At 40.5% G+C, this 14,365-nt stretch overlaps 1 protein-coding gene across 5 annotated transcripts in view; it reads left to right on the plus strand.

The window, feature by feature from the left end:
• Window positions 1–14,365, plus strand: part of LOC135263761 (teneurin-4-like) — a 243,476-nt gene that overhangs the window by 182,176 nt on the left and 46,935 nt on the right. For 3 of the 5 annotated variants that reach the window (XM_064352121.1, XM_064352123.1, XM_064352125.1), the window contains 4 exons: window positions 186–329; window positions 2,867–3,116; window positions 4,859–4,879; window positions 9,841–10,073. In XM_064352121.1, coding sequence (XP_064208191.1) covers window positions 186–329; window positions 2,867–3,116; window positions 4,859–4,879; window positions 9,841–10,073 — 648 coding nt within the window. The remainder of the gene's footprint in view (window positions 1–185; window positions 330–2,866; window positions 3,117–4,858; window positions 4,880–9,840; window positions 10,074–14,365) is intronic. The other 2 variants (XM_064352122.1, XM_064352124.1) reach the window with 1 other exon arrangement.

Consider the following 14,365-nt stretch of genomic DNA (forward strand, 5'->3'; position numbering starts at 1 on the left):
AAGAGCATGTACTGAAATTGGAAGAAAGCTGTGCAAGTTTGAGTTAGAAAATAGAGCACCAACTGAGTACCTGTGCATCAGAGGTCAGCTGTCAACTCAGCTTGATGTACATGCACAGAACAGTCTTGTTAAATCTGAGTGAAGCCTTCCTCTAACAGACAGTTTGGGCTTTTCTCCCACTCCAGTTTCAGTTGGATTCGAATATGAGTTATGCCCTGACCTCATTCTCTGGGAGAAGAGGACCGCAGTCCTGCAGGGGTACGAGAGTGTGGCGTCAAATTTGGGCGGCTGGGCACTGGACAAACATCATGCCCTCAATATCCAGATTGGTAAGCTCCCTAAGCTCTTACACAGAAACAAACATACACAGCTCCCTGAGCTCTCACACAGAAAAACATACACAGCTCTTACACAAACATACAACTGTTAAACAAAATACACAACTCTCACACAGATACAAACATACACAGCTCTTACAAAAACATACACAGCTCTCATACAGAGACTAACATACACAGCTCTTACACAAACAAACACAGCTCTCACACAGACAAACATACACAACTCTTACACAAAAATACACAGCTCTTGCACAGAGACAAACATACACAACTCTTACACAAACATACACAGCTCTTACACAGAGACAATCAGCTTTTGTATAGAGACAAACATAGACCGCTCTAGCTCAGAGACAAACATACACAGCTATTACACAAACATACACAACCCTCACACAGAGACAAACGTATACAGCTCTTACACAAATATACACAGCTCCTGCACAGAGACAAACATACACAGCTCTTACATAAAGACAAACAGCTTTCGCATAGAGATAAACATAGACAGCTCTAGCATGAGACAAGCAAAGCTCTCAGACAAAAAACATACACAGTTCTTACACAAACATACACAGCTCTTGCACAGATACAAACAGCTTTCTCTTAGAAACAAACATAGACAGCTCTAGCATGAATGCTACAATATCAAGACAAATGAGCAGTTTTTTATCACAGAAATGTGGGCAGGATGGAGGAGGAACTATAGCGGGTTAAATCAAGACAAAGATTGTTGGAATCAGGTGACAAGTGCCTGTCTGGAAATGAAGCACTGTGGTCACAAAGACCAGGGTTGAACTGTGTGGTCATATTATATCTATTAAATTTAGCTATAATATTGAATTTTGAGTTTTCAATAGTATAAAAGAAAGTTTAATCTGTCCTTATTTTATGTAATTTTAAAACAATAAAAAGATTCAGCGATTTTTGCACTTCATTAAGTGAATTTCAATTCATTTCCTGAACCACCAGTTTTTAAATGAAACATGTTCTTTTTTCAGTTAGTGAATGGGAATACTGAGGCGTAAGGTATTCCACACACAAACTGTAATTTGTGTGGGGAGGTGAACTCTGCTTCACTTCCTAAACTGGTTTCTTGTTAATTAAGCTTTGCTGTGTGGTTCTAAATTATACTCATGTGTATGTTTACTGTCATTTTCTGGAAACTTCTCTAATTCGTAGCGATTTGTGCCCATGCAAAGCACACCCAGGGTGACGCCAGCTCATTGGTGTGTCAATAAGTTGAACCCCTTTCCTTCCTTCAGTCCAATTATTGACTTTGATCAGACCGCTGACAGCTCGGTGTCATATCTGGACTGGGGGCGGATCTTATTTCTTTTGAGAAGCCACATTTTTTCATTGCCATTGTTTCTGATGGGTGAGAAGGGTCAATTTCCTTATTGCCGGTGAATTGGCTCTGAATTGCGCCAGTAAAGCTTGAGAGGACAGGGCTCTCTGGGCTCATCCCTACAGTGTCAGGAGGAGCCTCGTCAGAGGAAATGAGCCGTAGTTATGGGAGAAATGCGCGAGAAGCTCGCGGCGTGATCTGTCACCGTTAGCCGCATCCAGACGGACGTTCCACTGGGCTGCTACATCGAGCTTAACCAAATGGCTTCAGGAGCCAAGTGCAATTCTGCCCCAGATATCCAATATAAACTTCAGATCTTTGGGAAAAAAAGGGTTTGAAAAAAAAGACATTTAATTTGTGTCTGCCTATTTTTGTGATTTTTGGAAAAAATATATATTTTTTTTATAAATGTGAGTGGAGTCACAGAAAGAGGGAAGCAGGTCACTGTACAAATTCCAAGGCGTCTCTTGTGAGATTCAGGTCAGCAAGCACTTTTACTGGTCAACAGTGTTTATCAAATCGGCTCAAAAAGCCGCTTTCTTATTTCAGAGCTGGCTCACAAGCCCAGTGAGCTTCGCTCATTTATTATTTCCTTTTCACAGATTCCCTTGTGTAAGACCATTTTATTTTTCTATGCCAAGCTATGTGTGTTGGGTCGGAAGTTTGTGGAATTTTTGAAACACTTTGAAACAGAGACTGCAACAGTGACACATGCTATGATTGGTTATATGAAAAATATTGGGGAGGTTAACTGCTAATAACCTCATTTTTGTTACCATTTTCTTCACTCATTCGATGTCCATGTCCAAATCAGCACACTTGCCTACTATTGAGTATGCCAGTCGTATACAAGCTGTATGTATGTTGTATACTCAATAGTGGATGAGTGCGCTGCTTTTTTTTTTTTTTGGCCAATATCTCTCTCTGCCACCTGTTGTTCTGGAGTGTAACGGCATAGTCCTGTTAAAGCGCAATAAGCAAAAATGTTTACCAGCTGGAGGAGGGCACACCAGCCAGTCGCGAACGTTTGCATCTCGCTCACATGCACAGAGCACAAAGCAGAAACATTACCTCTTCAAGCACATTAAGTCGTTGCATGGTGTGGCCTGTCACTCCCACGATGTGGCGGGGTTTTGTCGGGTCTCAGCTGTTGACGTCTTTGTCGCCTCCTCCATAGGCATCCTGCACAAAGGTAATGGGGAGAACAACTTCATTTCCCAGCAGCCCCCGGTGGTGGGTAGTGTCATGGGCAATGGCCGGCGGCGCAGCATTTCCTGCCCCAGCTGCAACGGCCTTGCTGACGGCAACAAGCTCCTGGCGCCCGTGGCCTTAGCCTGTGGGCCCGACGGCAGCCTGTATGTGGGAGACTTCAACTACGTGCGCCGGATTTTCTCCACCGGCAATGTCACTAGTGTCCTGGAGCTAAGGTAAGAAGGGAATGTTTATTTATTTCATCTTACCAATGCTGAACAGCTGAAAAACCTTATAAGCCTATTATTACTTGCCTGTTATGCTCACTCATTGTCTTATGTTTTTGGAGTGCAAAGTGCTTAATCATTGAAGGCCAAATTTACTAGGGAATTAGTTGCAGTGCAAAACGTTTGCTATATTGCGGCTCTGTTGCAGTCCCAGATACCGATTCATTAATGATGCATTTACCAAGACTCGTTCTATTTGCGCAATCAAATTCAACACTCTCATTCGCAATTTTGCAGTAGGAGACACCCATGAAAAGGGTGGGATGCTTACATGTCCAGATTACAAGAGGCTAAGAAATGGGTATGGGTCAACCAGTAGTGAGGGAACCACAAGGAAAAGAAAATATAAATTTGCCGATCAGGGAAAATAGGTGAAGGTCAGCAAGGTACAGCTTCACAAATGTCGTAATGTAGCATAGGAATACAACACCAACGGAGAGCATAAAAATTTGGAGTGACCTCACATACAAAAATAATGCATTAGGTATAATATTACGAACATTAGAGGATGTAAAAAATGATGATGTTAGGCAGCGTACAAAAAATAAAAAACTTTACGAGGGCAAAAGACACAGATGGTGGTCCAGCTAAGGGAAGAATATTAACACTGATAGAACAGGTGGAAAATCCCTGCAAAATGAGCACGTTGTGTGGGTGGAAGGAATAGACACGGATGAACTTTTGATGGGAAAAGGCCACAGAGCATCTGAAGGTAAAACTGTATTCACAGTTCATTATCAATCCTTTCCAGAGTGTCATGCATCAGAGGATGCATTCGTTTTGCATCTCCACCCATGCAACCCACAAGGGAAACCGACTTGACTGCTGAGAACGTGCGTCGTATACAGGCTATCAGCACAGACAAATTACCACCTGCCGTCAGGAGTTCAAAAAATTCCCATGCAAAGGGCGGAGTCGCAATTAATGTGTGCTTTAGTTGCCCAAATGTACATAATCTCCATCCTGTTTTAGCATGTTCGCTCCAGGTATACACATGCATTAAACGCATTTAAATATGTATCAAATAGTTGCAGAGTGATCCCCACAAAATACATCCTAATAGCAATTTTGAACCATTGCAATGTTTAGTAAATCCGACGCAGATATTGCGACCTTGCAGAAACTGCTTTTGCCTCAGAAAGGCAGTCACAGTCCTTCGGTAATTCTGGCCTTGATTGTTTTGTGTGTTTGTTTTGTGTGAGAATCTCTAAGATTTATGTATGAACTATGTATGTGTTTTGGTGGAATGGGTGTAACCAGGGATCTCAAACTCCAATCCTGGAGAGTTCCAGTGTCTGGCGGTTTTTTCTTTTGCTTTTCAGTCGATACACAGTTTAGGTTTTAATTAATGCACTTAACGCATCAAAAACCAGCAGACACTGTTGCCCTTGAGGTCCCTGGTATGAACCTCTTCAGGTGAGATTAATATTCTCCTGCCATTGTTTTCCCTGATAAAATTGAGCCTATTCGGAATTTTAGATTTTATGTCTACACATTTTTAATACCACTAAAATATGCCACCTTTCACAAGTGAGATTTTTAGCAAGATAATTTCTTCAAGAATTCTTCTAAGTGATTATAATAAAATCCTGTAACTCTGAAACATCTTGACTAATGACTAATTCTTTCATTAACACTCCCCTCTCTCTGTTCCTTCTCTCTTCCCGCTGCTTTTGGGTTTGTTCTGTCAGAAATAAAGATTTCAGGCATAGGTAAGGCAATAAAAACTGGGTTAACTCTTTCATGGTGCTAAATTAATACTGTTCTTGTGTAAATTACTGTGAACATGAATTCTATGTGAGAAACTGCTTAAAATACTTGTCTGTAACTAAAATGTACTATGAAAAACATACACTGTATGACAAAGAAAGAGACATTATCCTTAGGAAGAAAATTGCCTGGTTGTATCGGAAGTACATAAATAACATTTGAAATGCCAAATGAAAATGGACAGGAATTGACAATTTCATTAAATATGTTCCATCTTTGATCTCCATATGGGAATTAAGTTTTTAAAGACGATAATCACCTTTCTTCATTTTCGCTAAGATGTGGCTTAAAATGGCTGCATGTGAAACAGATGTTTCCATTAATGCACAACTCTACAGATATGTGGCTACAATATGATTTACTCACACCTGGAGAAAAAGGCAGCTTTAATCTAGTTGACATTGACAAATGAGCAGTCTAGAAAATATTGTAACAAAAAGCAAAAACATCTCAGGAGCTTTTGTTGGGCTTTATGAATGTGGGGCATAGAAATATTCATGAAGGAGATCAAAAAAAAGACAAGTGTCAGAGTAGTAGCTCTTTACAATTGTGATGCGTGACACAGATCCGTAACTCCTCTTTCATCCATGAGAGGGAAGGCAGTGGAAACACAGCGGCAAGGGAATGGGCAGTATACCCGCAGTTTAAATAACCTGTCAGTAGTCCACTTGTACTGATTGATTTCCACATCAGGGGGTCAGGGAGCCCACAGGAGGGTCGCTCCTCTGCAGACAGAGCAGAAAACAGTGGGTGTCTCCTCCAAACTGACAACAGCACAAGCAGTCGTGGTTCTATGTCTGCCTTTTTTGCCAATGGTGCTGTGGAAACCTACCGACCATTTTCCGCCATGAGCTATGGTGAGGAAAGGTAATGCTTAACTGGCTCAGTTCATGAAGGCGCTCATCACCCGCGCAGGCTGGGCCCTACCATCACAAGTTCAAGCCTATGCCTCAATGGTGTCATTAGTCACCTTCGACTGGGAATCTACATTGTCGGAATGGAGTTAGCCTCATCCTGCCAGAAGTAGGGTGGGTTTAATTCAGCCAAGATTCCTTGGCTTAGCACTGCACCAGTCCCCTCTAATGACTCACCCAACACCAAAAGGCATAATTGTTGATGAGAGAATAATGGGTTCTTCCAATTAGCACATGCTCACATCCACAAATCTGCAATAGCTCAGTTCTTCCAATTAGCACTAGCTCAGGTCCTCCAATTAGGGTACCGTTTATCTGCCTGTGAGCTTTAAGAAGGGAAGGTGGTGTCTTTTTTGAGTATATAGACAGCAATCCATCAGCCAGCTGAGAGCTATGGTGGAATGGGGGAGCACGCGCTGGAAAGAGGTCCTCATCAAACCTACCGCCACCCCGCCCCCCACTCCTTTGGAAGGGGTTGTACCTCCAGCTGTCTATCCTGTTCCCATTATATGCCCCAGTGTGCAACCAAGTATCATAGGCGCAATTAATATAGATGAAGAACATGGCTGGCACAGAAGGTCAGGGAGTTCCTCTCATTCGTTGCAATCCTCTTTATCAGGAATATCACAAAGAGGTGGTAATGATCACGTGAAGAGAGGCAAAGGACTGAATAACTCTCTCTGAGTCTGTGGGCCAACCTTCAGGCTAGACTGCACCACCCAATTCTGGTCTCTGCTGAGTCGCTTGTCCTGGAAGTTTTCTTCAACTACAAGTTTTCTGAATTAAAGAAAGAAGCCCTTCGCCAGAACCAATTGTCATCCTGTCAGCTTTCACTTTTCAGATTTTAAATGCTGTGTCTGTTCTAAACCTACAGAAGTGACAGTTAGAAGCTGTCCCTCAGTACTGTTTGCCAACTCACCAATTTGGCCAAGTAACAAATTCAGAATCGCAAAATAGGAATGTTACCTGTAAAAGTTTTTTTTTGACATGCATATACAGCACTGCTTTAATCTAATTGATATTCACCAGTTATTTTGCAATGCTGACAATGCCCACGATACACATTTAGCCGGTGTTAGCACAGTATATAACAACCTCGGGGTTTGATTTGCAGTCGTTCATTCATTCACCAAACATATCAGATGTGTTTACACTTACACTTACAATTTCCTATTAGTATGTGAAACATATAGTATATAATAGTATGTAGAATATTTAAAACAGTGTAATTTCACTCTTCTGAAAAGAACATCAGGTCCATGACCTGTTAAAATTAGCATTTGTAAACCAACTGAACTGATAAGTGTGCGAGTGTGTTGGATCTCTAATCTTTAAATCTTTAAAAAGGAACTGCAATTAGTTGTGTAAGCAATCTGCTGCAAGTAGTTTCTGTATTACATTTGTTAACTGAAATCTGATTTTGGTGAATAAATGTGTGAAAGAGAAAATAAATGTAAGCTTGAAAATATTCTGGTACACCATTTTAAATTGAGGATGCAGAGAACAAAGATAAAGTCTTTTTTAACAGAATAGCATAAAATAAAGAGTGAATATTATTTGTGAATTAAAATGTACTTACACACTACACAATAGCACAATTCTTCCATTTATGAAACATCACAGAAAGTTCTGTTTTGTATTTATTTATCTGACATTTTCAGCACATTATAGTTTGTGATTTATTGAACAGTTTCATAAATATTTCAACACCATTTGTAATTTTATGAAATTACTTAAACATTATATCAACATGATACACATATGTATGTATATTATGTGCATTTTTGACCTTCAGTGTTTTTTCAGTGTAAAATTGAGTGGCAGTGGCTTTTTTAGAGCATGAATAAATGCAGAAGTTCTGAAATTAATATTGATTTTCTCCAGAACCAGGATTAGAGTTTATACTATATATGGTGAACCATCAAAGACTGTGTTTGGAAAGAACTCAAGGGGTGCTTAGATCTGGGTAGAAGTTACATGAAGCTTTTTATTCTTACACAAAGCCAGTTAACTAATATTGCAAAATTGCTTTTTAATTGTTATTTTAGTAGTAATTCAGATGAATTACCTTGCTAAAGGGTGCAAAGTAAAAATTTTCCATGTGCACCCACAACCCCTTCGAGCACTGTGTCAGATGCTGTCACTGTACTTTACATATACATGGCTTAGCGGTCTTTTTGGTGATAAGGCCTCCTGTCTGTCAAACTAATTAAATGTTTCTCAAAAAAACTGTACTGGTGTGGACTGGCCCCCTGTCTTTTAGGTTTCTCACTGGGGTAGGAGCTTTTGACACGGAGGGGCTGGTAGGACAGAGTATAAGATCCTCACACAACTAAGATGTATGTCTTTACAGCATTACACACCCAAGCCCTGTTTGAACTGTGTTTGTTTTGTTTTATTTTGTTTTTTTGCTTCTTTTTTCTTCCCGAAAGCTGTTCGACAGCGATAATCACATTTGGCAGAAATGGACGGAGCTTATCTCTGGCCCTCTGATGGAAGCCATCTTGAAAGTGCCACTGCACTGCGCTGTGCCGCCCACGCTCCTTCAGAACTTTTGGCTTTGTTTCGAAAGACATCAGAAACTAAACATCAACGGTGTTTTTGTCTCTGTCTCCTCGGCTCGCTCGTCCTTGAAGGTTGCCCAAGGACCACGCGGTTGACTGATGGCAGTTACGGCATGGAACGATTGCCGCCATTAAAAAAGCCACCAAAGTTTTCTCTCCCCCTTCACCTCCGCTACCTTCCCTCTTCCATAGCCTTAATGCAGCCGCCAACCTCTAAATGCCTGGCTGCACCGCCGTTTATATTCGCACAAGAGCATTTCGCTTTCCTACTGACTTGCCAAGTATTGATTTTCTATTCCGCGTTGGATATTACAAATCATGAGCCTTGATTCTTCTAGAATTCTGAAACAATCTGCCACAGTTTAATGTGTGGTTATGAACTTATTTGTATGTTAGAGTGAATTTATATGAATTCATTTGCATGTGCACTCCTACCAAACCTCTCTCATTACAGGTGTTCTGAGCGAAATATCTAGAACTAGGCTGCCCAACCCAGTATCTGGAGATCTACCATCCTATAGGTTTTCATTTTAACCTAGCAAAGAACACCTCATTCAGCTGCTAATTAGTAGAATCAGGTGTGCCAAATTAGGGTTGAAATTAAAACACATAGGAAGGTAAATCTCCATGAACACACTGGGGCAGCCCTAGTCTAGAATGTAATATTATCAGTTGATGGTTGATTTCTTATATGTCTTTCGTCTAGTTTAGCTTAGTTTAGTTTGGTTTCAGTCATTGCACTCCTGTACTGCAAGCCCACACTCCTGCTAACAGAAATGACAGATTTTATTGAGGACTCCTGTGTCTTTAATAGGCTGCCTTGTTGTCTTACGCTCCCTCTTTGTGGGAAGCTTAAAATGTTCTGGGCAGATAGGACAAGCTTTATATGTACCTTTTCTTTCTCTGTGATGAACAGCACACCATTGTTAGAAGATTAATTGGCTTTATCACAGTCAATGTAATTACAAGATATTCTTGAGTGAGCTGTACTTTTCAGATAAAAATAGGTGAAAAGGTATTTAGCAGCATGAAGCAGTCTCTTCTGAGAGATGACCTGGTTACTTTCGTGAGGTGTCAAGCCACTGTTTCAAGGGTGGGCAAGGAGAGCTGATCCCTTTCAGGATTTCATGCCATCTTCTGTGCTTAATTATGTAATTAGCCCGATTGGTTATTAGAACTGACATTCTTGATGAGTAGTAATGAGCTATAGTGACTGCATATGAATCTTTGGTGAAAGCATTTTACTATGATGCAATACAGGTGCAAATTTACGTTTGTGTGTTAAACCAGAAACTTAAACAAGAATAAGTGCAAAGAACAAAAACTATCAGCCACCAGCAGCCCAAAAGGAATGGAGTTATGCAGCCATGAGTTAACATCCTCTTGACATGACTTATGATGTCCTGTTTCACCCCCTCCCCACAGCAACAGTCCAGCGCACAAATACTACCTGGCGGCCAGTCCTGTGACGGGGACAGTCTACCTGTCAGACACCAACAGCAGGAAGGTGTTCAAGGTGAAGTCTCTGAATGTGGTGAAGGACGTGGCCAAGAATCTGGAGCTGGTTGCTGGGACCGGAGACCAGTGCCTCCCCTTTGATGAGACTCGATGTGGGGATGGAGGGAAGGCTGTGGAGGCCACGCTCACCAACCCCCGAGGTAGGTCTTGCACTCAGCGTCTGCCATCATTAAACATGAAGGTCCTGGGGATCTCCATGGTTTGCTGGTCTTCATTGTTACTCAGAATTTGATTGATCACATACCATAAAATGCGACATATAGAAAATGGTATTATACTACTGGTTTAGGTCAGGGGACCCAAATCCCTGGTCCTGGAGAGTCACATGGTGTGCTGGTTTTTGTTATTACTCAGCATTGCTTAATGAATTAAAGCAGTTGATTACCACACCTGGCTTGGTTAATTGGGTAAAACTGGTGAAAAGGAAGGATGTGGCCTTTGCCCCTGTGTGACTGAGGTACAGAACTGAAAGGTTTTTCTGTATATGAGAGTTAATGCGCTATGTCAGGCTTTACAGTAACAGAAGAAACTCTTAAGTTACCTCAAAAGAGAACAAGAACAGGCACGAATTCCATCTGCTTTGGTGGATCCTAACTAGAAGTGAGTATTTGTGAGCGTATCGCCAAAAATGGTTTATTTTTCCATTTCCCTGGACAAAAGATTGAAGCTTTTTTTCCAGTGTTCTGGAGAGAAGGTGAAGGTGATCAATATGATGGATGCAAGCAACAGTGTATATGAAATATTCAGCCTTGGAAACACAAAAGTGCACTGCGAGTATTTTCTCTGTCAATAATAGTCTGTTTGAAGATATTTAGAGCAGCACGGTTCCACTGAGACAGAATCTCATTTTCTGTCTCAGTTTACTGCCAGGGGCGTGAAGGGGGACTGGGGGATGTGGTGGAGGGGCTTGGAAAGCTATTTGAGAAAAGTCATGAGAGAGATTTCTCTTCTGGTCGGTGACCTGCGTTGAATTAATAAGTATGGAAATAATAAGGAATAAGGGTGCAATCTGGTTCTTTAGATGAGGAAAAAGGGCCGGTCTTTAGCATGGCCCTGCTTTACTCTGGGAACCAGGGAAAAGATAACCCATGTGCCTCTGTCTGTAGGGGCTGCACAGTGAGTCATTCTGCTATGGTACTGTTTAGTATGTGGATGGCCCCCACGGTCTGGCATGGAGTCAACAGTGTCAACAGTGACTGCAGGCCTTCAATGTGGAGCTTGATTTGGCGTTGTGTTGCCCAGGGAGGGAGAATTCGGAAGGGGTGGGGGCGACTGTGTCACATTGCTCACGATCGCCTCCTACTGTTCAGTCATGCAGTCTGCTTGCTGAAGCCACACATGAAGTGTCAAGCTCACCTTAAATGTGAAAAGAAGCAGCAGTGCTTGACGCACATCACATCCTTTGGAGCACATACTGCTCTGCATTCAATAGCAGGAGTTTTAGCAATGAGCATGGTTGGTGAATATGATTGGGCATGCCAAATTGGGTGAAACGTCGGGGAACAATTAAAAAAGGTAAGCCTTGTGTCTGCCATGTAGGTACATTTTTGGATGAAACTTATGTTTGGTGACTAGCACCCGTAACACAAGGCTTTCCTCCTTGATCCTTATCTGTGAGAATGGCGTAGAATTAAGTTAGATTTCCAATAAGTGCCAAATGTCCTGTCTGCCAGGTCTGTTATTGAGAGCTGAGGAGTGTAATCTGATGGGTAAAGAAGGAAAAAGAGAGCTCTTTAATCCTGCATCTATTGAACTTCTTTTTCACACACATGATGATAGCCCCGAGCTTGTTTATGAACTTGATTCCAGGGCTCAGATCTTAAAAAAGATTATTCTGCAGAATACTGTTGCCTGGGGGGAGGGGGGGGAGGAAGAAAAAAAATCCCAATTTCCCTTTCCAAGTTCTTTTTATTATTATTTCTATTTATTTTGTGTGGTTGTATGGGCAATTATATGACACGTCACATGTACAATCTGTGAAACTGAAAGTGTTTATAGTTGGCTTTAACGGTGTAATGAAATTAACATGGACCGATATTACAAGAATACAGAAGCCATTTCACAGCATTTCAACTGACAAATCTTGATCTAAAAATAAATTTGCTATTTGTGTATGTATTTTCATGATCTATCGGTCTGGTTATTCTTTGTACTGGGATCTGTTGACTTTGGGCTAGGGGGCCCACTGTGTAGACTGGACTTGATGATGTGTTCATTGAGCTGTTTTTATTAGGCTGTTCATTTTATATACATTTCTTTCTTGACAGTTATTAGCGGTAAGTTGTTTCTGAAAGGAATTTGGTTTTTGGGGTGTGCACCTGTATGTGTTTGTGAGAACAACAATCAAAGCAAAATGTATATTTAGTTAATGTGAAATTATGCCTCTCAGTTTAACCCCTCTGTGCAGAGGCCAAATCTGGCCAATCCTCACCCATTTGGGTGTTCTATTTAAGGCATTATAACTCCAGATGTGAGCGTCACAGAAACTTGGAAAATGGCTTAAATGTCAAACGCAGGATGTCAAACGCAATCCCAAGGTAGCTGCAGTGTCTGTGGGTTTTTGTGTTTTCCTTTCAATAAGCTGCCATTTAAGGCCTTGAGAACAAGATGTGTGGACTCCTTAGCCAAGCAATGACTTAAATGAAACACTTGTGCTAAGAATACCCCAAAAATGAGCAGGCACTTTGACAGTTTGACACTTTGACTTCGACACCTGTAGCTTAAATGAAGCAAGACACTTAAATTTATTAGTTTATATTCATAATTTAGGAAGAAATAAAGTGCAACAAATGCAATTATCTTGGCAAAATAGTTTTTTCTCATTTAGTTTGAAATAAAATACTGACAGATCACATATATAAAACAGGTAAATATATACAGTATATGTCCCGGATTATAAACTCTATGTGCAAAATGAGGGTGATATATGGAACTACTAAAGATCTAAAGTGTACTCTGGTGTCTCTTTGTGTCTTCAAACATCCAAAATGTGTAAATTGTGCATTGCTGTAAATCATAAAATAATTATATGTTTCACAACAAATCAACTGTTGACTCCTGAAACTCACTTTTGCATAATTTTCAAGTGGGAATTGCTTTCTTTTCATCGGTATTGGGGGCCTATGTTATCTAGGGGTCCAAAACCCTATTCAAAACACAAAATGATACTACAAAAATGAATAAAATGCTTTTTGTCCATTATAAAGCATATAAAATTGCCACTTTTGATGGTTTAAGATGAAACATTGGTATCACATAGAAAAATAATACAAAAACATTGTGACACACTGTGGTTGACATACCTAATTATGTAATTATTAACTCCTGTATGTTTCTCTGTATAGTATGTATTCTTTGGTTACATGGGTATGGGACAACATTTTACAAATGTTACTATTAAGAAAAATGTATGTTCATCTGGCACATATCAGCACACAGTAAATTTGAATGAGTATTTTCCATGCTTTAAGTCACAAGTAATAGCCCATGGAGATATTATTACCCCCATTATTTACAATATGATTACAATAAAGTAATATTCCACCATCAGAAGAATGTTCTAGCTTCACAGTAAACTGGTGCATCAAACATTACACATGACTGGGCCACCTATGAACACTTACACGCTAGTATGTGAAATTATCACCTTAAAGAATAGTGCAAACCTCTTGAAAGACACTACATTTCATTGTAGGTGGTATGAATTCTAACAAAGCAGGCCACTACGACCCACTGCACTAACACTGCCCAGTGTACGCTAACAATGTCCCAATACTAACAGCTAACAGCAAATATAACAATATCAAAAAAATATGACACAAGATAATAATTGAACTGTTCTAAGCAGTCATATATACATCTTCACCATGTTTGTATGTATCCTCACTAGACTTTGTGCTTCCTCTTCCTCTTACCCACTTCATGTTAACGTGGAGAGAATTTGATCTGGCAAAATTAGTAAAATCTTCCAAAAACGAAAAAAGGAAAAAGAAAACAATTACACCTTGATGAGTGCAAGTACGCGTTTATTTCCGAAATAGGTTGTCCAAGACAATAAATGACCACTGAATCTGGAAAGGGAATCTTTGTTTATTTGGCTTTTCAGTGAGCAGTGTTTTTCACTGCTGGAGCATCCCCTCAGGCTACTGTTGGCTTTATCTTGTTGCTATGACGTAATTAAAATGTTTGTGAATATTTTTATGGACTCCCAGATAGACACTATTGTCCAGTGTGTCATGCTTTGGGGGTACAGTTGCAGATGAGACTGCAGGGAGGGGGTGCTCGTTAAATGGATAAATTGCACTACAATGATGGCACTTACTGTAGAAATTTTGTATTTGGTGTACTTGTTGTGTATCGTCTAATAATAACACTAGAACACAGTTTGTTTTTTCCACTGATAGTTGGGTTGCAGGAACACTGTATGTCTGAG

Source organism: Anguilla rostrata, chromosome 9 (genome assembly GCF_018555375.3).
Source record: "Anguilla rostrata isolate EN2019 chromosome 9, ASM1855537v3, whole genome shotgun sequence".
NCBI classification, from domain to species: Eukaryota; Metazoa; Chordata; class Actinopteri; order Anguilliformes; family Anguillidae; genus Anguilla; species Anguilla rostrata.